Source organism: Pelecanus crispus, chromosome 2, assembly GCF_030463565.1.
Source record: "Pelecanus crispus isolate bPelCri1 chromosome 2, bPelCri1.pri, whole genome shotgun sequence".
Taxonomy (NCBI): domain Eukaryota; kingdom Metazoa; phylum Chordata; class Aves; order Pelecaniformes; family Pelecanidae; genus Pelecanus; species Pelecanus crispus.
Window position 1 is genome coordinate 123150025 of NC_134644.1, and position 24739 is coordinate 123174763.

General features: G+C 40.4%; 1 protein-coding gene across 6 annotated transcripts in view; it reads right to left on the minus strand.

Moving 5' to 3' along the window:
• Positions 1–253: 253 nt before the first annotated feature.
• OSBPL1A (oxysterol binding protein like 1A) overlaps positions 254–24739 on the minus strand; it is a 79666-nt gene continuing 55180 nt past the window's right edge. For all 6 annotated transcript variants that reach the window (XM_075706042.1, XM_075706043.1, XM_075706044.1 and 3 more), the window contains 12 exons: positions 21786–21942; positions 16676–16751; positions 15007–15141; positions 14573–14670; positions 13673–13855; positions 13039–13146; positions 12858–12947; positions 12484–12610; positions 9091–9207; positions 8239–8362; positions 5229–5319; positions 254–1447 (listed from right to left, as the gene is read on the minus strand). In XM_075706042.1, the coding sequence (XP_075562157.1) occupies positions 1345–1447; positions 5229–5319; positions 8239–8362; positions 9091–9207; positions 12484–12610; positions 12858–12947; positions 13039–13146; positions 13673–13855; positions 14573–14670; positions 15007–15141; positions 16676–16751; positions 21786–21942 (1409 nt within the window). In that variant the 3' untranslated portion in view covers positions 254–1344. The remainder of the gene's footprint in view (positions 1448–5228; positions 5320–8238; positions 8363–9090; positions 9208–12483; positions 12611–12857; positions 12948–13038; positions 13147–13672; positions 13856–14572; positions 14671–15006; positions 15142–16675; positions 16752–21785; positions 21943–24739) is intronic.

The window sequence follows — 24739 nt, forward strand, 5'->3', positions numbered from 1 at the left end:
AAATAGAAAGCATCTCATTGCCTTATTCCCAGTTTCAGTAGTCCACCCTCAAGGCTAGAGCTGCACTCTCACTGCATATTCAAGGAGAAAGCTCTCAGCTCCCCAGCCATCCCCACCCCCATAAGCAAAGTGTTCCTGCTTAGGGGAAAAGCTGCACATGGAAGCACACTACACAACTTCATTGCAGCAGCTTTTGGAGTAGGCTTCCTCAGAAAGGGTCAGCGCTGTTAAACACCACTCTCTTCAGACTAGATGCAAGAAGTTTTGAAGCCTTTATTTAGTAGCAATTAAATTATTCAATTAACACTAACCTCCAGACAGCAGTTAAAATATTGTACAAAGAGCAGCTTGCTCTCTAGAAGCTCTGTACACAGTTCAATATAAACTTACAGTCTAAGATTGAATGCACCCCACGGAAAAGGGGTAAAGCAGCTATGCACAGGATGCCTCACTGAGGTGCTGTACTACCCTTGAAATGCACAAGACTTCCTCTCAGGGAGTCTGCACAGTACAGACCACAGGTCCTGTCCCCCACCACCGTGTTCCACTGGGTCCTGGACTGATTCTGTTCTTGCCTTTTTGCAGTGGTGCTGGGCGCCAGAACTTCTAGTGCATGAAACAGATTCTTTTAAAACCTGTTATTAGTGTGCAGTTCAAATCAAATCCATAGATATATAAATGGCTCTTAATTCCTTAAACCATAAGGTCAGTAGCAAAAAACAGGAGAGCAAAATTCAAAACACACTGCACAAAACATTGACTAAATACCTCTGAGTAATGTTACCAGCTTAAACAACTGCATTAATGCTCCAGAGACAGGAATGCTTCTGGAATCTCTCACCAGAGCTCAGGCTTTAAGGGAGTTACTTCAGTAAAAGAAAAGTCACTTTCTGAAAAATTACATCTTTACAAAAGTGACACACCCTTCTTCATTTAAGAACAGAATATTGCAATTACTGTGTGTGCTTTTAAACATTTCTGTGTCACAATAAATAAAACCAGTTTTACTTGTGCCAACATTATCTACAAAGGAAAGTATTCACAGAACAGCCAAAGGTGTTCTATTCCTCATACACCACAACCTAATATAGGTGTATTCAGCAAACAGGGCAGCTCAAAACCATAGTGACTTACTTTGTCCACACAGGACCCACCATCAGCCAGAAAAATTATTCCCCTCCCTATGGGACTGCAGATCATGTACCACCAGATTTCCTGTGGAGATGCTTAATATTCTGTCTGATAGCACGTCAGTTTTCTCAGGAGATAAGTAAAACAATGGAAAACATTAAAACAGATTAAGACTTCCTTTTATCAGTCTTGTATCAGGCTCCTTATTGCATTTTAATAAATATCAGGCAAGTTAAAGTAGTTTCTGTCCCAGTAGTTGCCAGAATAAAGCCAGTCCTGTGTACCAGTATAGGGATTGGGGCCTTGATGGAACCATCTGCAAGGAAACATACAGCATGTTAGTGAAGCTATTAACACACACTTTTATGGAAGTTCAGAACTGCTTTGCTGCGTCTTCAGCAGTTTACTGTTCAAAGTCGTTATCGTGATTGCAGGAGCCCTCTTGGTTTTAAATTCCTAAGTGAATTTAAAGTCATCTTCAGTGGCTGGATCTCCCCATTTGCTACACCGCTTAAATGTCTGCTAGGTGAAATTACTGACGCCAGTACTTTGTCATGTGAAGCAGTCAAAACTGTCACAAAAAAAGGACAGGTACAGTTTTATTTCAAAGCAGTTGTGAACAATCGTTTTGGCATGCATAAGCAGTAACAGTTTTTGCAAGGCATGTAAACACCACAAGCACTGCAGTCCTGAAAACAGAAAAACATCATTTCCCCAGGATCTAGATTTCCCCTTGGTTTTTAAAAGCCTTGTTTTGCAATGCACTTAACTCAGAACAAGTGTGCCAGCCACCCTCAGTGTAGATGAAGTATCACCCACAGGCTGCAGGAAAAGTCCTGGCTTATTACAACTGAACTGTGTTGCATCATACTGTTAGCACTGGGGGGGCTAATCTGAATGGCCAGAAAGTTGATTCCATCTGCATGATGTTACTTGCAAGCTTTTGCTAAGCTGGTTGTTGCTAGGATCACTGAAGTTTAGCACCTCCTTTCTTTCCTTCCTTCTCCTCCCCTCTGACCTAATCTGGGGACACCGTGTATAGACACACACACATTACCTATGCATGTGTACATAACCTTGGGGGGGGGTGTGGCTATCTTTCTGTAAAATAACATGCACTTACAAGGCCATGCTACTGGCAAGTATCTGCCAGTGGCAAGTACAACCCTGTCAAGCCACCATGGCACAGAAATTTGTCCTTCCTCCTCTCCCACAGCCGTTTCTGCCAAACCGCACAGCCCGTTACTGAACACTGCTTTCTGTTTGGGCCTCATTACTCAATATTCTGTCTCAAAAGCCACACACTGCACAGTACCAGACCTCCAGCATTTTAACTTCTTGCTGTATTTTGCCAAGCCATGTTTGCAGCACAAGTCAGCTTGCTAGAAGCTGTTTCTGTGGTTAATATGCTCCACAGCTTCCTTTCACCTCCCCACTGGCCACAAAAGCCAGTTCTTCCTTTATATGCCTCACTGCAGCACACACACACTTAAATAAATCATGTGTGTGCAAGGCAGCCTATTTTAACTCTGCTCTTCCCTTCTAGGGTACCACAAAGGTTTCAGAAGAGAAATTAAAGCACATTCAGACCAAATGTGACTTGATCTCTTTAAAAGCAAAAGCATAAAGGACACCAGTATTGCAGTGTCGTGTTATAAAAGCAGGGCAGCTAATAGGTAAGTCTTGCTTGGCTCAAAAGATTTGAGATGTGTATTAGAAGAAATGCCTTGTACCATCTTCACAGTGGTAAACTGAAGAGTTGAGCACTTCAGTGGCTCTCCTGCCATCCTGGTTAAGTGAACTGAAGTCAACAGAAGATAAAAGTCATTCAACCCTTGTACAGCACATGGTTCACTAACTGCATCGCCTCCGCACAGGATGCGCCAGCTATTCCAAAGTAACTGGTGCGTGCGTGTGCACATGCGTCTAGTTGACCTCCTAGTTCACAGGTAATAGCAGCTCACTCCAGAGCACAAAGAGTTTGCTGAGAGGCAGGGCTATAAGCACAGTCACCTCATCTCTCACGTTAAGGAATTCTACCACCCAATACCTCACTACGGTGTCTTCAACGCTTGTACAGGTCAGGAGAATGTGCCCCTCCTCCAGTGACCACCTGCTTCAATAGGAAGGGGAAAGGCAATGGAAAGAACTAAGTTTGAGGGACACAGGAAACCCAAAGCAATCAGATAATCTAGCCAGGCAAGTGATGGGGGAAGGAAGGGACTGATTTTCATCAAAAGCAACAGACTACTGCTGTGTTTCAGAACTGAACTAGTCTTTTACTCAAGACTTAAGACTACTGGTCAGTCTCCAAAACATTGAGTGTTCAAACATGAATCACTTCTTCAGAAACACCAAGACCCCACTTCTAAAGTGGATTCAAAATAATTAAAAAAAATACTTAAAAAAAGAGACTAGGCACTTTGGAGAATTGTCTTACAAGGGAGAAACACTACTAGAAAAAGGAAGAAGCCTGCTTTTCTGTGGAAAGGAAATTGCAGTAGTTTACATCAGAGTTTATATTACACTGCAGATGAAGACCTACAGTTGACCTTCTGGGAACAGGTAGGAGAGTTTCCCTTCACAGTATGCATTTTTTTTTTTCCCCCAAAGCACCACTCTCCCTCCACACTTTACATTCATCCTTTGGAGACAGTCACACTTGGCATTCCTACTAAAGAGATCAGACACAAGGAGCTTTCTGCCAAAGCTTTAGAGACATCCTGGAAAACAAAGAGTTCTTAAAGGATATCCCAGGCAAGTGCTGAGCAGGTCCACAGTACCTGCACAACAGCAACCGAAGAACCTTGTGAATGGTGCCTGCACTAATTATACACCCCAAAAAGCATTGCTCCGAGTTGCCCCCTTGGAATTTCCCAATTTCCAATACCAACTTCAGGTGCTTTGAGCTGTACCTTAAGCTACTTCAGGCACCTGGAAGAACACAGTATAACTATCCCTTGCTTTGAAAACACTTGGTGAGAGCTAGAACCACTCTGAATTCAGGAAAGAGGGAGGTGCAAGGCTGTCTGGCACTTAACACATTTACTTGGAAGCATTACAAAGATGTTATTTTCCACCAGTCTCAGGGCAAACAAACCCAAACACTTCAGGAGAAGCAGGCACAGGAAAAAGACAAGACAGACATGTCCAAACCTGGGACTCTGGGATGATGGGTGACTTCATTTGAAAAAAAGAAAAGTGATTTATAGTTACAAACAGACATTGTAAAGATATTTAATCCACAGTGTCTGGGTGTTAGTTAATAGCTAGTTAATAGGGAAGAGATGAAGCTTGCTTACTTTTAGAAAGTTTAGCCCTACCATTTTTTTTTTTTCTGTGAAGAGAATGCCAATTTGTTACTATACTTTTAAATAGACCTTCTCTGGTCAAACTAGATTCATTTGGTCATGTTTTCATGCTTTCTACTTAGCTTGTGTGTAAGAGCTCCCATCTGACCCCTCTCATAGTTTAAAAAAAACCAAAAAAGCATCCTGGCAGATCCCTTGTAAGCTTCTTTTTCCCTTAGCTCTTCTAACTTTTGTAGTTCGTAACCCTCTCAGAAAGGAGACAATGACTTGGATTTCTGGGTGATAAAGTCATTTCACCAACTTTGAGAATAACTGTATGCAGTGGGAATACAGTATTGCCAGCAACTGATCTGAGAAGTCATGGGCAATAAGCTATCAAGTTCACCAGAGGAAGCATTTTCTCCTCTCTTTGGCCAGCCATGCAAATTTGAGGCAATTATAAATTAATCAGCAACAACAGTCCTTACAAGCAGCTATCAGTGGCAACATCTTTTTCGTGCCAGAACGAAGAGGTGCTCAGAAAAGACAACACCATTTGTATTTGAATAAGGGTGTGCAAGCAGCGAGAGGGAAGGAACCAAGACCAAGCCTGATGCTTCTCTCCGGAAGCACTACAGCCTGCAGGGACCAAGTCTGCAAATACAACAGTGGCACTACCAAACCTGAGGATGTCAGCTCTTCATGCTGACACAACACTGCACATCACCGGTGCGGACTGGCCGTTAACCAGAATGTTCAAAACCTTTATGTAACCACAGACACACAGAGAGGGGCAAGCACACTAACCTCGTCTTCCAGTCTTCCTCTGACTTTGAACGATTTTTGCGGGCAGTCCTTTGTTTTTCTTCTAGCCTCTTCTTTTCTTCACTAGCTAGATCTTGAAGGAATAAAAATACACCGATAAAAATACAGAAGACATTGAAGTGTAATATAAGACAGGGACATCACTCCATCTGACCCAGTGAATAAATCATAGAATGCTTTGGGTTGGAAGGGACCTTCAGAGGTCATCTAGCCCAACCCCCCTGCAGTGAGCAGGGACAGCTTTAACCAGATCAGGTTGCTCAGAGCCCCATCCAACCTGACCTTGAATGTTGCCAGGGATGGGGCCTCTACCACCTCTCTGGGCAACCTGTTCCAGTACTTCACCACCCTCATTGTAAAAAACTTCTTTATAATGTCTAGTCTAAATCTATTCTTCTTTAGTTTAAATCTGTTATTCCTTGTCCTGTCACAACAGGCCTTATTAAAAAAAGATTGCCCCCATCTTTCCTGTAGGCCCCCTTTAAGTATTGGAAGGTCGCAATAGGGTCTCCTCGCAGCCTTCTCTTCTCCAGGCTGAACAACCCCAACTCCCTCAGCCTGGCCTCGTAGGAGAGGTGTTCCAGCCCTCAGATCATTTTGGTGGCCTGCTTCTGGACCCGCTCCAACAGGTCCATGTCCTTTTTGTGCTGAGGGCCCCCAAATAAGGGAAGTAGTAGAAGTTGTCCATTTAAAAAGCCTCCTACATAACACAGAAGAGCTTCTGGTTTAATCTAAGAGCAAAGCCAGGCCAGCTGTGGCACAAGATCAGCCAGTGGAATTCCAGTCTTTAAGACTGCTATATACATGTTTATCCATGGCCTGAGGACCCTGAAAACGTGTTTACATGACAGCAAATGTGAGCTAGGGGAGGTGGCATATCTGGAATTTATTTCAGTAGGAAAACTGACTAAGATATGCCAGATTGATTTCAGAAGTCGGGCCATCTGCTTCTTGTTAAGGTTTGGGGTAAGTTGTTACTAGTGCCTAGTTCCTGATCAACAGTGGTTTGGAATATTCATTTCCAAACCACAAAGAATTGTCTCTCTGCAGTGTCTCTTCATTTTTCTGTTAACATGCTAGGGGAGCACGGGTCATGGTCGTGAACAAGCAGAACAGTTGCTTCTGTTTGGCAGAAAGGATGGTCTGAATGTCTGAGGAGGACATCAGACTAAGAAGCAAATTAGCTGAAGGGCGACCTCCTTCATACCCGAATCCTCAAAAACAATTTCATAAACATCTTAGAAGGACATAGTTGAGAGAATCATTTTTGGAAGACTATCAGCCATTCCCAGTTACCCTGCCAGCTACTAACACACTGCGTATTATCTGCTAGACAAACTTTATGCTGTCAGTACAGTTAAGGAATACGGTCCATTGCTTACAGCATAGTTATTTGCACTTCAAGTTTAGACAGATTACTGGGGATGCTCTGAACCAAGTATGTCCATCCTACTGGCCACAAAAGAATCATACAGGCAGGAGAGACTGGTTGTGGAAATTCACTGGTGTACTTTTTTAAAAGCCTCAAAGAAGTGGTTGTCAGCTTCTGAGAAAAAAACACACAAGTACAACTGCACTGCATTATGCCCGTGTCACTGTTTTTCAAACTCACATCTCACTATTTATCAGAAGTAATCAGTCATTGCCCTACTACATAGGTGAAACTGAATCAGGGGTTTCATGACTTCGCAATCCAGAGAAAGCAAGAGCCCACATGCTTTTAGTCTACAAAGCTGGCCATCCTGCTTTAATATGCAAAATGCCAAAGAAAAAGGAGCATAAGAGGGCCAGGGGAAGGCTGTTCCACACCATATCGAATCATTTAACACCAAGTCACACGTCAGAAGACTAAAAGACACTTTTCACTCTATGACATCTAAAGTAACAATCTATGTGGTTTCTAAAAAACACACTATTTCTACTCATTGAAAGTCTCATAATGTATTTCTAATTCACTATTCTAGGACAACAGAAGTGTTCAACTCTCAGTGAAGAATAATTTTGCATCAAGTGTATTTTCTGGCATTGCAGTTTCACTTAAATAGTTTAGACTGCATTTCTCAGAACTGGCACATCAAAATACTCCTTTTGCATCGGGCTGATGGAAACAGAAAACTGAGAACTTCACAAGTACTTCCTTTCAATGCTCAGATATTGTCTCAGACTAGTTTCCAGTTATAGGGCTTGACTATGGAGCACAGCAGAGGGCCTAAAGTTAAATAAAAAGCATAGCATCATGAGGTTTAAGATTCTTTAAGGAATCTAAGGAAAAACATAAGCAAGTAGGTGGTGTGGTGGGTTCCTGGCCAGCAACTAAGTGCCCACAAGCCAGTTGTTCACTCCCATCAACCCCAGCGGGTTAAGGGAGAGAATCGAAGAGCAAAAGTAAAAAACCCTCATGGGTCAAGGTAAAGACAGTTTAATAAGTGAAGGGAAAGAAAAAAAAGGAGGAAAAAAGTGATGCAAAGGCAATCACTACTTTCCACCAGCAGACATGTATCCAGCCAGTCTCCAAGCAACAGCTACCTCCCCCCGATACACAAAATTTGTTGCTGAGCACGATGTTATATGGTATGGAATATTGCTTTGGTCAGTTTGGGTCAGCTGTCCCAGCTGTGTCCCCTCCCAGCTTCTTGCCAACCCCAGAAACAGAGAAGGCCTTAACACTGTGCAGATGTTGTTCAGCAACAGCTAAAACATTGATGTGTTTTCAACACTGCTTTGGTCACCAATCTAAACCACGGCACCATATATGGGCTGCTATGAAGAAAATTAACTCCGTCCCAACCAGCCTCAGTACAGGTGGGCGACATACCTTTCACTAAAAGCATACCGCAACCTGCAGAAGGCTATGAAGAGTTACTGTCTTGCAGCATGGGGGAATATATCTTTATGGGCAGCTACTTACTCTAACAGTTCATCTAACAACTTGAATGTGGAATTTACTTTTTTCCCAGTCCCTCAGTTTTAAGAAAAAAATAACCAAAGTTACCTATTTCTCCATTTTCCATGGCTCTGATATCTGGTCGTAGCCGGCAGTCAGTTTTGGGAATGACACTCTCCATTTCTTTGTCCAACTCATTCAAAGCCATAGCAAAGCTAGTAAAATTATACATCTGAAATTCAAAGATAAAAGGTGACTTAATGATGTCTCTAGCTGTCTAGTCCTAATATACAAGAAAGCTGCTGTCTAAAAAAACAAACAGCCAAGTGCTTTTTTCTTTATTTAATCACTCAAGATAGGAATACTCAAGATACCAGCAAAACTGCACTGTCAGGCAAAGTGTAGGTGATCCGTGGTGTTTCTGTTTAAGCAGGCCAGCATCTAATTACTTAGTGCACTATTTCTCTCTTATCTTCTTTTTCCAGTCCTACTGGCATTTTCCCTATCTCTGCAGAGAGATTTCCCCCTTGATTAACCCACTGAGGGCACCTTTTCTTGTTCCCATTGTCTTTCCAGTTGCACACACACCAACTTGTGCTACGCAGGCTTTGCAAGCGACTCCTAGGAAGTGTCTTCCCTCTAATAAAGCCCTTCAGATGAGATTTTTCACAAGGTAGGTGCCTCGGGGAGCAGGGTGGAGAGAAAAAGTGGTGAAAGCCCCCATATTGGTAGCTACACGAAGCATCTCATTTTCCAGTTAAATTCTGGTACTTCTAGAGTCATGCCTGTGGCAGTTATCCCCGCAACCCCGCACTGTAGAGCTACAATTGTAGTAGGAAAGTTTGTTGCAATAAACAGGCAAATCAAGACTTGTTTATAAAAAAAACAAATGGATTTGCTTTGTGTTAAACATACATAACAGGATAGCACACACTTTCTAGAAGCAGAAGCATAGCTGACCTGCGCTGAATTTGGAGGTCTTGGAGTTATCTTCCATAGCAAAATACTTCCAGGAATAACATACACACTCTCAGAATCTGGCAGTGGCATCTCATCTGGTTCCTCAGTATTGCCCACCTAAAGGCAGCACACAAAGAAAAGAGGAGTTCTTTGGAGTCATAAACTATTTACACCCATTCATTCCAACACTGGAACTTAGATAAAATTATTTCCTTGAACCAAAAGTAAACAGTTTCAGTAACAAAGAAACTTTTATAGATGCTTGTCAGAAGGATAACAGCATTAACATAGCATACATACTCCTCATTCCCTCCCAATGGAAGACTACCAACAGTTTCCCGCATCAACACCTTCATAGATACAATCTGGATGTTTAAGCATTAAGAAATGTCAATTTTTCCACCACAAAGACATCCCATTTCCTCAAACCCAAGCATTTCCATGCCTGATATTTAACTCCGTTACAGCTTCATTAAAGTTGAAGAATAGAAGTCACATTCCTCATCCTTCCACACCAAAGAAACACCAGCACATACTGCAAATGCCGTCTTCAGTTTATGCACAACAAAGCCCTATGCTACTGCTTTTTGCTCAGAGGAACCTTCCTTTCCATTGAGCACTATACTACTGAAACAGCAAACTGCAAATGTTAGATGAATATCCTAGATTAGCTACTTCTTCTGGGAAGGGTATCCTATGAAGGCTGACATACATAGCCAGGAGGCAGCTGCAGCCACAGTACTGTGAAATGGTTTTCCCAGAAAGGGAAAAACTCCACCCAGGGCAGTAGGGAAAAACTGGTGGTCACAGTGTAGATGTGACCTGAACTAGTTCTAAACCATCACCCTTTTTATGCACAGCAGCTGGGCTCCAATGCTGCTGATGTTAATTCCGCCACACAAACATATGTTACAATACTGAACTGAAGCCAGCTAGACAATGAATACACTCTCCCAAGAAAACTTGGTGTCACTATCACAGGTAAAAACAGCAGCACATTTCAGAGACCACTGGAGAACAAAGCTGAACTTAAAGACAACTAATGCTTTAAATACTTTAGCTACATGCCAACAGCTTTAATCCTGCTGCTAAAAAGCTTTGCTCTCCGATGGTTGCATCAGATAATACAGACTGATGTTTTAGTGCAAAAAAAATCCAGTATCCAAACCGGACTCAGTTGTCCTCTTGAGATGATTCATGTGTTAAGCCTCCAAGAAAATTAGGAAGTATTAAGGATTCTGTTTCACTGTAGAGCACTTGGGTACACTGCTTTTAATAATGAACAGGTCACAAAGTAACCAGAACAACATGCAGACCACATTCAGTCCCTCAGCTACTAGGAAGATAAACAGGGCTTTTAGTTGACTACATCTGAACTGTGCTGGCAACCTGCCATTCTGTCCTTTAAATGACACTGATCAATCTTTCAGAAATCGGGAATCTGAAGCAGAATGGATCAGAAAGATATCCTTATATCAAAACAAAGACTCTTCAATACCAGACTGTCAAACTCCAAACCAACTTTTATAGAAAGGCTACAATACACACTGCAATTTCTGCCTTGTTGGATACATAATCTTAAAATTGTCGTAAGAATTACAGAGAACTAGGTAAAAAGTGGATCTTCATGTGCTCTTGCCACAACAATCCATATTTTACACTCAGTGCTACTCAACCTCTCAGTATATTGGCTAGGAGGGTAGTAACAGACTTTGCCAAAGCAAGACCTCTGGTCTCTGTAAATGAGGCACATGTGAGGGCAGTTGTTGTTGCCTTACATTACGTTCTTCCACATATTTGCACTGAAAATTCTGCATGAAATGCTTCACGTTGATTAAAAAAAGGCTCTAGTTCACTCAGGGCAGAATCATCCTGGTCTAACCCCAGGTCTACTATAATTCTTCTTATGTTGGTAAAATATCACCTTTGCATACATGAAGGGTTGTCTAGCTCCCTGCAAAATTATTTTTCCTTAAGTTTTATCCCTATAAAAATCAAAGAGATTCAGGGGAAAATCTAGGGCAATTTGCAAAAGGACTCACATCCAAGCAGGTCCCCTGAAGGGAAACAGAAGTGATTCTTGATTAGTAGCAATGCAGCACGAAGGGAACAGCTGGAAAACAACTAAATAAATATGAAAATTCTAATTAGGAGAAGCTTGAAAGGCCATGTACTTTCATGCCTGAATGAATCCTTCACTACCATGAAGGGACAAACCACATCCAGACATTATGCATGAGACTTGGCTCACCTAGATGTTCAAAAACTATAAACAGTATCAACTCCTCAAACACAAGGGGGCAGTGGGAATACATAGTTAAAGACTACCCAATTCATAGTGTGCATTACAAAGCTTTCAGTTTTCTACACAGAAATAGTTCTGTCAAATGAGTAGAAAAAGCATGCTTTTCTGAGTCAGAGCAACATTGCAGCTTGAGCTTTATGCAATAGGATGCTTCAGTTTGAAGTGAAAAGCAAGGATCATCTTAAGCATTGTTGGAAAATGCAAAGTGGTAGCTGAACAAAGACACAGGGTATGTTTTGCTTTGCTCCTTCTCCCTAGAGCTCACAGGGCCAGATTCAAAGACAAACAGTAATCCCCAGTGCTCTGGCACTCCCTTGATGACAAGCACTGGAGCAATCTCAGATACAGCAACAATCTGAACCTGCACAGGATCTTCCATAGTTCTCTGTCTCTTTTTTCTTAAGGATAAAAAACTACCAACAGCCAAACCAACAAAAAAAATCTGGCTTCAGTCACCAAAGGGGAACAATCCCTGTTTTAAGCTACTATGTGAGTGGTTGTTGTTCATCAAGCTGTATGTTGTCACCATTAACCTTAAACCAAAAGCATAGTGCTGACCAGAAATCTGGAAGAATTAAGAATGTTTTTTTCCAGAAGGAAAAAAAAAAAATTGTAACTGAGGGGGGACGGATGACAAGAATTTCTATAGTTGTGAAAAATTAATAGAAAGCAATACAAAAATTCTTTGTAAAAGCTGGAAAATATGATCTTTTATCAAAATCAGAAACTAGTCTCCTGCCTCTAGGAGTGCAAATCCTCCTATCAGAATATAAATGTTATCATATATGATCAGAATCATGATCCAACTAATGGATATGCTATTTCTTCCATGTGACTTGGGAGGAAGACTCAGATAATGAACCAGCCAGTATTTAGATCACTCCAAGTTTTGGGAAGTTCAAATACAAATCCTTGGGAGAGAAAGCATTTTATCCCTTAATGCTGGTACTCACCCAATCTGTTCTGTGTCCTACTAGGAAAGACAGAATAAGCAAAAAGAAATTTTAATGCTCTTAAATGCTACTAAAATATTTAGCTGAGCTGTCTTATCATGCTTTTGAGATACCACCTCTTTACATGATTAATACCTGTTTACTGCTTTTCTTCTCTTCTGTATTTTTCTTGTCATTTTTTTTGTAAGCTTCAAACGTAGCTGGGTCAACACTGTACAAACACTCAGTCCACTTCCCATATAGCGCACAAAGTTTCTTTTTGCTGTCAAAAAAAGACTAAGTTTACAGAGGAGCTTAAAGAGATTTATTTCATCATTTCAGACAAAAATATTTGAAAGAAGAACTTTTGAGAGCAACTCTTAAACCTCCATTATTGGCGCTGCACAATTCATAATCTTGCTGTTGCAGGTTCATGCCCTTGACAGGCTATGTTAAAGGCATTCAGTTCTACAGCTCTGATCAGAAACAGGGGGCAGCCATTTGTTTCCTGTTAGGAATGAAGCTGTTACCTTTTGTCCTGAATGTAGCCTTCAACTTTGTGCAACTCCTTCCCAAAGAGGCCACAGGGCTTGAAGCTTAGTACACATTTCTCACCAGTTCTAAAGGGAGAACAAGACGGCACTAATTACTTCCAAATGCTTTTCCTCCTCAAACTTGCAACAAGTGAAAGCACTCACACTCTTAACTTACTTATGGTTAGTTATTTCCACATTTCCATACTGCTCAATCCAAAGTTTGCCCACAATAATGTTATGCACACAGCAGGTAGGATTTGTCCATGTATAGGCTTCATTGTGTCTAAGGAAGGGGAATAAAAATTAAAATACTGTATCTTAGTACTGGATGTCACTCCTGCAACAAGCCATCATCTATAAATCGCACCAAGTATTGAAATGGACATGGCAATAAGTCAGGAAACCCAAGAAGTTTATTAACCTATTGCTACTGATTTTATCAATTTCTTAAAACAGCGACTTCAGTGCAGTCACTGGTAGCACTGAATGACATGAGGAAAGCCAACACCACTCAAGTGTGCTAGTCTTAGTAGGACTGACATCCTACTAAGGATGTCATTCCAGGCACCTACAGAACATACAGACACAAGCCCCAGCTACTGCTACTATTAGTATGCAGTATATTACAAGAAATGATGACAGTTCCTTTCATCCTCTCATCCCCTCCTCCCCACAAAGTGATCTGCCAAACATTAGGATGCGTGTTAGACACATTAGACATATCCATTCCTAAGCCATGAGACTCTAATGCACACTAGTCATCATGGACGTGGCTGCTGTGCCTATGCAGTTCTTACTTATCAACTTACTCAAGAAGCTCCAAAGTCATAGTGCCTTTTGGTTCTGCTTCCACACTCTTGCCCCAGAATTTGAGTTTAGGATAAATTGATCCGTGAAACACAAAATCATTATTTAAACCTTCAGCATAGAAAGCACTGATTGGTGGATGATGGCTAACTTGCTCTGAGAGAAGTCTAAATCCAAGATCATCTCTGAAAAAAAAAAAAACCCAAAAAACCAAAAGCATGTATCTACATATCAAGTGTAGTGAAGTTGCAGTTCTTTTCCCCAAGGTGAAACAGATAGTTGGACCCATGCATAGTTGCTGTACTCAGTGCAAGAGTTAGTTAAAATCCTAGGATAAAACAAAAAGACAGATCAACTAATACACAGAACATCCTCATTCTAAATAACTGAGGACATAATGTAAAAAGGTAACAAGAACTACCAAAACTGATCAGCCAATATATTTACTTTTGATAGTGATGTCTGTCTTAAACTTTCATATAAACATAGGCCAAAACTTCACCTGAGAGAAAAATGTGCCCTAAGTGCAGCTGCACACCAGTAGACTATCACTGCCTATTTATTCTGGACACTCATATAATGAATATTCCAATTCTAACACCTCTTTTTTACCATCTTTTCATTCAGAAGGTTTCAGAGAAAAAAGCAATTTTAAGTAAGTGCTTTTAAACCTGGCAAATTTCATTTGCCTGCTGCGAGTTGAAAAGTTAAGTCGTTTCCCTTCACTGGAAGGTGTATTGCTGAGCACCAACATGCATTACAAGCACCTCCAGCAGCTGCTAAGAGAATGGGTAGAATCCTACAAGCCAAAGAGCGGTCTGCAAGCCACCTGACAAGTCTAATGAAACATCAGTTACACAGAGTACCATTCTCTGCTCTTCAGTGCGTCTTCTGTTCATTACCTGATCAATTCGTATGTCTCTCCAAGCAATGGGTTGAATGGCTTCCCTGTACGTTCCCACTGTGATGCTACAGCAGACACAGCAAATGCAGCAACACACTATTCAAAAGAATAGGAGTACACAGTTAATTTCCTGGATTTTAGCCTTTATCAAGTATCAGCAGCAGTCATAGTATTACAGAATGATTCTTTTGAAATAGCTTAGCAAAGTTTTGTTTGCAAAGCAGGGAAATAAGCAGTTTTCATCAAAAGGCTAAAAAAGCAAGCCTTAGGAAAAGCAAACCAGTTTCCTAGATAAGCAAAACTGGTTAATGTATAAGAGAATCCAACATGCAGCAAATTACAGGAGTTCCTCCTACAATGAGATTATCTATGAAGAAAAAAAATCCCAATGCATTCATCAAGAGCTAGCACAAATTACCACACCCAAAGTACCTGCATTCGCTCAGTTGTGCTGGAAAGCGAGCTGGCTTTGTGGATGAGGTATGTATGCTCCATATACTCTGTAAGTCGCTGTAGAAAGCTCAGTGGCTCATTGAATATAACTGGCATTGTGATCTTCGACAACTCCTGATGCACAAATGAAATTTGTATTAAAATCCAAATGATTAGATACACTGACCTGCAGTAACCCAAGTGTAATTGGCTTATTACAAAAATAAATTATGCTCTTAGTGCTAATGCAATGTGCTTGACCTGTTTCCACTAATGCTGAAAGGAAAAATCCCCTGTACATCCCTTATGAGCTTGATAAGCCTATCTATGTTGATGTTAAGGCTACTTTTAAAACAAAAAGAATACCAAACATCAAACAAACAAAGTTCCTATCAACAAATGCATTAAGAAGGTGAGATGAAACAATGGAATGAAGTATTAAGGACCCTTTTAAGGACTAAGTTATCTATTACTCTTAAAATAGATATAGGCCATCTAATTACTTAAACATCTTTTCTGGAGGCAGATGGACAGGCAGGGGGGAAGAGGAAGATGAGAAAGGACAGGGAAACAGTGGCACAGGAGTAAAACCAGGGATTCTGTATTCTGAAGAAAAAAGGAATTTTTGTAACCAGAATAAAAATGTAAGAGAACTCTACAGTTTTGATGCTGTTTATTCTCTTTCCCATTTTTTAAAAAGCATGCCCTCTGAATGCATAACATAGCAATGTTTTAAACTGCCTGCAGTAGCAAATTAAAAGCATATAGTATGACCACTGGCAATGTGCACAGTAAACAGCACTGTTCTTAACCGTAATTGCAGCATCTGGCACTAACAGCTTTGGCAAACACCTTGGTACAATCCACTCCAAGTTCCACCTCACCCTCCCCCCAAATGCAACTTCTGTGCTGCAATTTCTGCAAAGCAGAATTAAGCCCTTTATGGAATTTTTTTTTCCTGCACACACCTTATGCAAGCCAGGCTTTCAATCTGCTCTTTGTATTTTAAGGTTATAACACTTTTCCACTGAAGCCATTGTAAGAAGCCTCAGATGCTTCACAACAACTCAGGAGACTTGGGAGCTGCTGATACAGGCATTCTCCTGCATTTCCACATGTCACTGCTTGGTGCTCTTTCTAATGACAGCAAGGGGAGGAGGAGAAAACAACAGCGACCAAACACACACGTTCCCTTCTGTAGGCTACTGTTACAGGCTGACAGAGGTTTATCAACAGTTAAGTACTTTCAGCCTATTGCAGGATCTAAGGAAGAGAAGAGCTCTCCTAGATTCACCCTTAGAAGCAGATTATGTGCCAACCAGCTACCCTCTGACGTGGGCACCGTCTGCCCAGTAACACCACCGGGGGGAAGACTGAGATACTAAGGGGAAAGGCAAAGACCAAAATTAAAGTAGTTGGGTTTTTTGTTTTTTCACAAAGTAACAATTTTTTGCTACCACAAAGTAGGGGTTTGTTAGGGGTTAAAATCAAAAGAAATGCTTTTACTGAACAAATATTGCTCTGACCAAGTCTTACCTTCTCGAGCTGCGAAAGCAAATAAAGCATAAGCAGCAAAATAAAAAAAATCCCTCTCCCCAACAAATTTTCATTTGGGCCTCAAATGAAACAATCACTTCACATCTTTTATGATAGCTTTCTGTTTACCTACCATTCCAATGCATTTTCTTAAGATACTCCAGATACTGAAGTCATTTCTGGAAAACATTGGAGATGGCAAGCTTGTTCTATGGAAAGGAAGAGGGAAGAAAGCAGAAGTAAGAAAAGGTTTCCATTACTAATGATGACTAAGAAACCCAAGTACTCTTTCTTGAAAGTAACAGTTTTCCAACTTTTAAATTAAACCCTAAAGGGGAACAACAGTGCTACTTTGAAGCACTTAAACTGTTCTACCTGCACAGAAACCAGAATTTCTCCAAAACCAGAACCATTGCCTTCATTTTACGTAAGAGCAGTGGAAGACAATTTCTACATCAGTTATCAGAACAGTGTTTTCACAATGGTACCGTTAAGATATTTAGTTGTGTCCTTGTAAGGAAAATTAAGTTCTTTCTAAGTAGGTACATAGGCATGTTCACTATGTCTGAACAGATTCAAGGCTTAAACAGTGGGTGGTTTGGTTTTTTTTTCCCACTAGTCATCTGTATACTGACAAGGAAGGACCATGACATTTATTACCTATATTAAAATCAGTCCTCAGGAACAGAAAAAGCAGCATTGTTGAAGAACAGAAAACACAGCAGCCTGTTCTATAGGGGGCTGACATATCCTGAAGCAAGTCTTAAACATATTCTCAAGACCAACATTTAGGCTGTGTAATACATCCTGTATTTCTCAGCTTTACAAGAAATCAGGCACAGATTTTGTTCAATTTTCTTACTGCTACTGACCGGCTCAACTATTAATTCCATTTACACATAGAAAGGCATAAATATAGGTCAAAGCCCTTTGTCCACAACAACACTAAAATTTGTGTTTGGATCATGAAGCTATTACCAATGAGAAAAATTCTCAACACATAAGAATTACCTACAGCTCACTCAAACTGCATGAACTATCCGAGTTTCAAAGTTTAGTTAACTCTGTCTAAATGACTGCATTGCCCTCCTAACCAAGGTCTTGTCTCCCCTCAAAGTAGCTAAAGCAATATCTTTTTTAGAGAGTGTGAACAGGCTGTAGCTGCCTCCTCCATCCCACTCTTCTGATAAATAGAAACATTGCCAAGAGAAAAAAAAAAAAATCTGTATTTAAAAAAAAAACCCAACTCTTCAGGCTAAGTTGTTAGTTTCAGTAGCCCTACTTGCGGTGTTACCTCCCATACTGATCTGCTACTGAAACACCTTTACCAGGGCTGATGATTCAGTTTTCAGAAAGAACAGAACCAAAAAATGCTCCTTAAAATACAAGCCCCATCCAATCAAAAACCTAGTCATGTGCCTGAACTCCTCACAGTACCAAACTATGTTTTCTTATCAAGCAGCTAACAGCCTAACACTGACTTGCTTTACTCAGCTCCCATGCAGGGGATGAGTGGGTAGGAGGATTTATTTTAATTGACCAACATGATACCACTCACTCCCTATTCTGATTTTCCACCGATACAAAAATATTTCATGAAAAACAAGATCATCTTGAATAATACAAAGTATAAAATACTTCTGTGGGTGCTTCGATACAAGTGTGCTTTTGATACAAGGTGCTTTGATACAAGTGTCCAGGAGAGGACAGTGTCCACCAAGTATTCAGTCTTATCTTCATTTGTAGGGTTTACTTATTTTCTCTGGGTATTCTTTAATGAAGGCAGTTAGCAGAGCAGGTATTTGTGTTTAAGTAAGCCCTTCTGCATATAAAATACACTCATGTGCCTCTAGTTTGCTTAAGTATACACAGGGATTGCTTTCCTTACATATTAAAACTTACAGTTTCATTAAAGTTAACCTCCATTCAATTTGTTTAATTACTTGAAAGCTGGCATTCAGTTTCAGCCGTTCATCCATATTTCTCACATATATCGGCCAAACCTGATACAGGAGTCAGTTCTTTTCTCCATATAACACACACATACTGAAGAAACAAAGCAGTTTTAACCCACCAAGAAAGATCCCACATACAAGTAAGGACATGTGGAAAAATGACAGGCAGCCAAGATGTGAGGCCTACTAACCTTGACACACTCCCTGTGATTAAGGGAAAGGTTTATGAATGCAAAAATTTCCTTCCAGATGTCAGTTTTAGAAACAACTCAGGAAGCTGATTTTAGCTTTAAGTGAACAAAAACATCTGCTAGAATTTTCATGTAGAACAGATAAGATGCATCTTAAGATCATTCACTTAAACAAAAACACTTGTCTGAAGCATTATCTATAGCAGATCAGCTACTACAGGAATCTTGTAGGGAAGAATATATATGCTGTGAAAAGGCATGTGTAGCTTGTTTTTCATGTAAACCTGATCAAATAACCTCCTGGCTCCCAAAAAGCCAAAACCACAAATACATTTGCATTCTGAAAGGCCCCCAAAGGTAAAGCTGACTACAAAACCTCAGCAATAAGAGAGAAACAGCAGTGATAAATGGATGTCAAATGTTGGCAGATAGTACAGAACATTTTTATGCAAGGGTTGGGAGGGTGGGGTTGGTTATTGGTTTGGTGGGTTTGTTTTTGGTTGGTTTTATTTTATTTTTTTTTTAAAGTTTGGCTCAGATTAAATATTTCCCTCTTAAAAGGAAGTGATTTGAATGCTTCCAGATATAATGTACTGTTTTCTTATCTCTCAATTTTTGAAAACTTTTTGGGAGAGGATTTAAGTCCACTCTCAAATCAACCTGAACTACAAGAAGTCATGTCACCCACAGTCTTTCAAACACTCTATGAACAATCGGTAGGATGCAAACTACATTTAAAAAAAAAATCAGAACAAGACAGCAGATTATACGTGGCACTGGCTTCACCTATCTATATATGTACATCCCAACTCTTAATTCCTTGGAACCAACAGATTTATTCCTACATCTCCAAAACCAAAACACACACACTCCCCATCAAAAACCAACCTCCATGTCTCTGTGCAAAACCCTCACCACTCAAGAGGCAGATTAGAACTCAGGTTTTCTAGATGAAGGTAGAAAATGGTCTTATTTATACTCACTGCTAAACAGTGTTAGGCACCCTCAACCCAAATGCAGCTGCAGATCCTCTATTCACCTGAGGAACTACAGGAAGGTATCAAGATTTTATATAAAAGAAATTAATCTGGTCTAAGTGACTTGTTTCCACGTGGTTAACACAAACAGAAGTTAAAACAAAAAAGTTATAGCAAACCAAAAGCTGTAAGGATGCAATTAAGTACTGTCAAAATGTTCTGACCCCCTCACTTTGCACAGCATCAAGAAGTTAAGGTTTCTGCTCCAGAAAGTACACAGGTGGCATCACAGATGATGCATATTTGACCACATGTCCTCTAACGAGCCCCAAAACCAGAAGAGGCACAAACTGAAGCCAGTAGCTCCAGGTAGGTAACACAGTTCTGAAGTCAACTGCAATCAGACACAGCAAACAGATCCTGTACCAGGCCAAACATCGCTGCCGCCAAGAGCCTCAGAAACAAGGCTAGAAACATCACCCAACTCCCATCCCCTGGGAAGGTTCTCCTGGAGGTAAGATTTAAATTGGCTGAGCTCTGTGGAGAAACAGTTTGCCTCAATGTATTCGTGGACAAATCCCAACATGTCACCAAGGTGCCATGTGAAAAAGCTTGACATTGCAGCTCAACCTAGAATGTGCTCTATAGCCATTTAGTCTCATAAAATAGGACCATACATTCTTAGCCATATACAAAACAGATGTTTCCACTTTTCTTTAGCAGTAAATTATTAGCCAGTTAATTCATGCACTCATTTTTACTCCAACATCCTATACTCTTTACTACTAAAAGACACGCAACTCGTAGAAACAACTTACACAGAGGTACTTGTTTATTACTCTTCATTTCTCCTTATAAAACCAGCAGATCTTAAATGCTCCCCACAGTTCTGACAACATCGTGCAGCATTATGGAAACTTGTCAAGTTATTTCTTTCTTACAGTAAACAGAAGATCAATTCCTGTTCAAAATCTTCAAGACAATGCATGTCAACATGCATCATCATTTTCACATTGCTCATGAATTGCCTCCTTTCTCCTCACTGTTTCCAAGGCAATGAATGCAATTCAGATGTCCACCTTCACCTAGTGCTTCCCCTCACCCCTGAACTTCCTGCTCTAATTAGGCAAGGCACTTAGCCAAGGCCATAAATACCACCCTTGCTAACAGCACAAGAGCACAGAGCAACACACTTAGTCAGCTGCTTTATGTTACCTTCCCAAACCACCCCGTTAATCCACCCAAGTCCTCATTTGCCTTAGTCTTTGTCTAGTATGGGAGGGATATACATGCAGAGGTTGAACCTTGAAACATCAGGTGTCTGACATCCACATACTTCAACAGTCACTGCAATTCAACTATTTAAGATACCAATTAAAGCATATCTTGCTCCTGTAAAATGAAATACGAATTTCCTGTTTTTACAGAAATCTGGTGTCCCCATCATCATTCTGCACATTCAAAACACTTCCAAATTAGTCTTTTTGAAACACACCAAAGTCTGACTTGATCTGTAGCACAAACATTATATTGCCCCTTCACTGAAACTGGAGAATAGTGGTGTCTATTACATCTCATTAACTCCAGACCTATTGTCCTCCTTTATCAGCAAGGAAACAAACAAAAATGGATCATTTGACAACACAAAATAAGCACATAAAACATAGATGAGACTTTCAGAATAAGACTCCCTTTGTTCACATTTGAGTTTCTGATGCCAGGCTAGCAATATTTTTCATTCATTCCTGATACCAATAGAAGGATCAAATGACTGGAAATTAAAGAGGCAATAGGAGGCATAGGTCATTAAAGATACATGAAGGAATTAAAATCCACATAGATTTCAATAAGATCTGTTAAAAAACAAGTGTGTCCATTTTTACATAGCACATTATATTTTATTTTTACTTATTCAGATTTGATCACCAAAAAGCAAGATGCAAAGGAGCACACTAGCCTTGGAAAAACAGTCTTTATAAAATCATATCACAACCAACTACTTGTCAATCATCCCTAACAAAGCTTTAAAAGTTTTCATAGTTAACTTCTCAGAGATTCCTGTGGTCTTTTACTCACCAGTAATGCATATTCTAATACCTTAAGAACAGGAAACATCCTACCTGTGTTTTTTGATTCCGTTGGACAGCAAGTCCCCACTGCCACAAACCTTTTCTTCAGACATGCTTGAAGTTATTGTATCTTTTGAATCCATGCTGTCCTCTAATGAGTAGGCTGCTGTTGTTTCAAACCCACTTAATGATTTTTCAGATTCTGAATCTGCAAAAGAGCAGGTGCATGTTAATGAATCTACAGCCTGTGCTAGACTTCAGTCACGAACAGATCTCCCCTCTTTGCACAAAATTGAAACCTAAGTAGGCTACTGTGTCCTGATGACAGCACCCACTTGGTAAGTAACTAGTGCTGCCACAGACCGCTGCAGCTCTGTACCTAGATATTCACTAAAGAGATTGCAAGATAAGCATGAACACAGTAGATTAAAAACCCTCTATCAAACAAAGCCGAAATCTGACATTTTTATTAAACTGAAGCTACTATAACTTGCTTAGGACAAGTGCCAGTGTCATGTAGATGCCAGTACCTTACCTAACTAAATACTACGTCACCTCAACATTTAAGTATTGACTCCTCCTATGTAAGATTTCAGTTTGGTCTAAGTTCTTGGACGCTTGGTGCTGTTCAGCAACCTCCACTTCCCAACTTACTGAACAAGCATCAAAGAACAGAAGCAGGTGTCATACACAGTGGATTACATTAGCCACGTTAAGTCCCAGTAAAGTCTAAATGATAAGCTCACCAATCAATAAGATAAACTTTGTACTCTGGAAGGTAGGTTAATAGTACAGTCCACATCACACCTAAAACTAAAAACATCATCAACACCACCACCTTATTTCCAGCTGGTGTGTTGGTCAGCTAGTGCTTAACCAGCTCTGGAGAAAGGACAGTCTTGCCCCAAATCACAAAGTAAAAGTTTCCCAGCAAAAGGTTGTATTTTTGTTTCATGTTTTTCTTTCAAACTTGATAAGATTGTCAAAAGATTATCCAATTGCAAGTTCCAAGAAGCAAGGAGACAGGTCAAGACAAGTAAAGATGCACCAATTTCTGTCCCATTTGGGAAATCCTTTAGCAGAAACAACACTGAATGGTAAACAGCTTAATGCAAGCCTCACCACTTCTGAAAAAAGCAAAACTGTAGCAGACATCATTCCTGCTATGTACTTCTTTCAGCACATACTACTGCTCTTGCCTGCAAATACCCAGAGAAATACTTGCAAGATTAGTTATTCCCTCACACACTGATTCTAATTCAAAACTAGTAACCAAAACCTGCTGAAGTAGTAGTCCACCCAAAAGAAATATCTCAGTCATAGCTGTCCATTGCCAGGTGCTTTCCTGTTTTCTCTTAAAAAATAATGCCAGTAGCCTCTCCAGAACATGTAAGTTATATGTTGCTTTGGTGGAAGGAGACAGTGACAAGAGGACTTTTACTACATGCAGATTACAGAAGGGTCAAGAACAGGATGAAATCCTGATGAATGGATGGGCTATGCCACAATGTCACCATCCTCTCTAGAGTGAGATCTAGAAGCATAAAGGAGATCTTTTCTTTCATTAAAAACATCTATCCCTACCCTTGTCAAGACAGTACTGAAATTATGCCAGTTGCTAGGGAATGAAAAGAACTGCCAGCTGGTGCTAAGGATATGTTAAAAAAAGTGGACTGGCACTCCAGAGAATCTTCTCACAAGTTTCCCCAAATTTGTCAGTCTAGTTCTGTGCCAAATTATGATATAACACATCAAAGCATTAGCTTGGTGGGTACTGTATATAACAAGTAGGATAAGGAGAAGCATTTCTACTTGTGGACAAGTATGTTACATAAAATACAGATTTCTCCAGAGACCATAAGCCCAGGTAGTCAGGAAAACACTGTTGTGTATCCAAGTACCACATAGGAAGGGCACTCTAGCAGTGTAACACAACTTGGGCCTCAGCATCCTGACCACATGACAAGCTGTAACTCCCTTCAAGGTAAGTATTCCACCTCTCTATTGAAGGAGCTGCTCAACTGTGCCAACAGTTATTGTGACAAGAAAAGCATGAAGCAAACCCTGTAACATAAAGCAAAGAGTCTGCCTCCTGTAAGGCTACTCTCTTCCTCTGTACCATCCAGAACAGTCTTGTTTTCAGAGAAAAGCCATGACACACAAGTCCCTCAATTTGAGTTTCCTGCAACAGACCTAGGACTCCAGAGGCAGAAAAGGAAGAATAGGTAAGCTTCACCAGAACTGCTGACCACTCTCTGATACACTTCTCAGTATAACAAGGATTTTTAAACACTACACATGATCACAATTCTCCTAATGCTAGCCTTACAGTGCTGAAAGACAATTATGCTGGACTGACGTCAGCACCTGCAAACCTCTCTAGAGCTGTAGACACTGACCAGCCAGCCTTCTCCAGGGCATGTGCCTTACTTAATACAACAAGAGTATGCTATACAGTAAAGAACAGTACAAGAATAAAACCAGACACTGTTATAAGAAATTGCTCTCTAGAGACATCTCTCCCATTTTCCTGAAAAATGGCTCTCATTGAGAAAGTATGTCCACAACAGCTCCTGCCATCAAAGATATCAATCTTCAGTCCCTAAACCTCAGCTACCTCCTTTGGCCCAAGGAGCTTAACAAGCCTTGAGGGTTTGTTTAGGTGTCATAGAGTGAACAAGCCAAGTATTGTATTGTGAGCACAAATCAACAGGCAACTCAAACTGAGCTTTTCCCTGTGTACTTGCAGCTAACTCTTTTCTGAATTAAGATTTGCATACTCCCCCGTCACTGCAAAAAAAGATTTATATTCACAAGTTCCTACAGAGCAGCTGTCAAGCAGATGACTAGGAGAAAATCATATTTTTTTTTTTTCTATTGAACTTAAGGGGGTGTGGGCTGAGAAGGGGGGGAGAAGGAATAAGAGTCAGAAGTTCAAAAGCCAAAATGTTCAGAAAAAATGTTCAGAAAAAGTGTTCAAAATGTTCAGAAGCCAAAATTTTTTA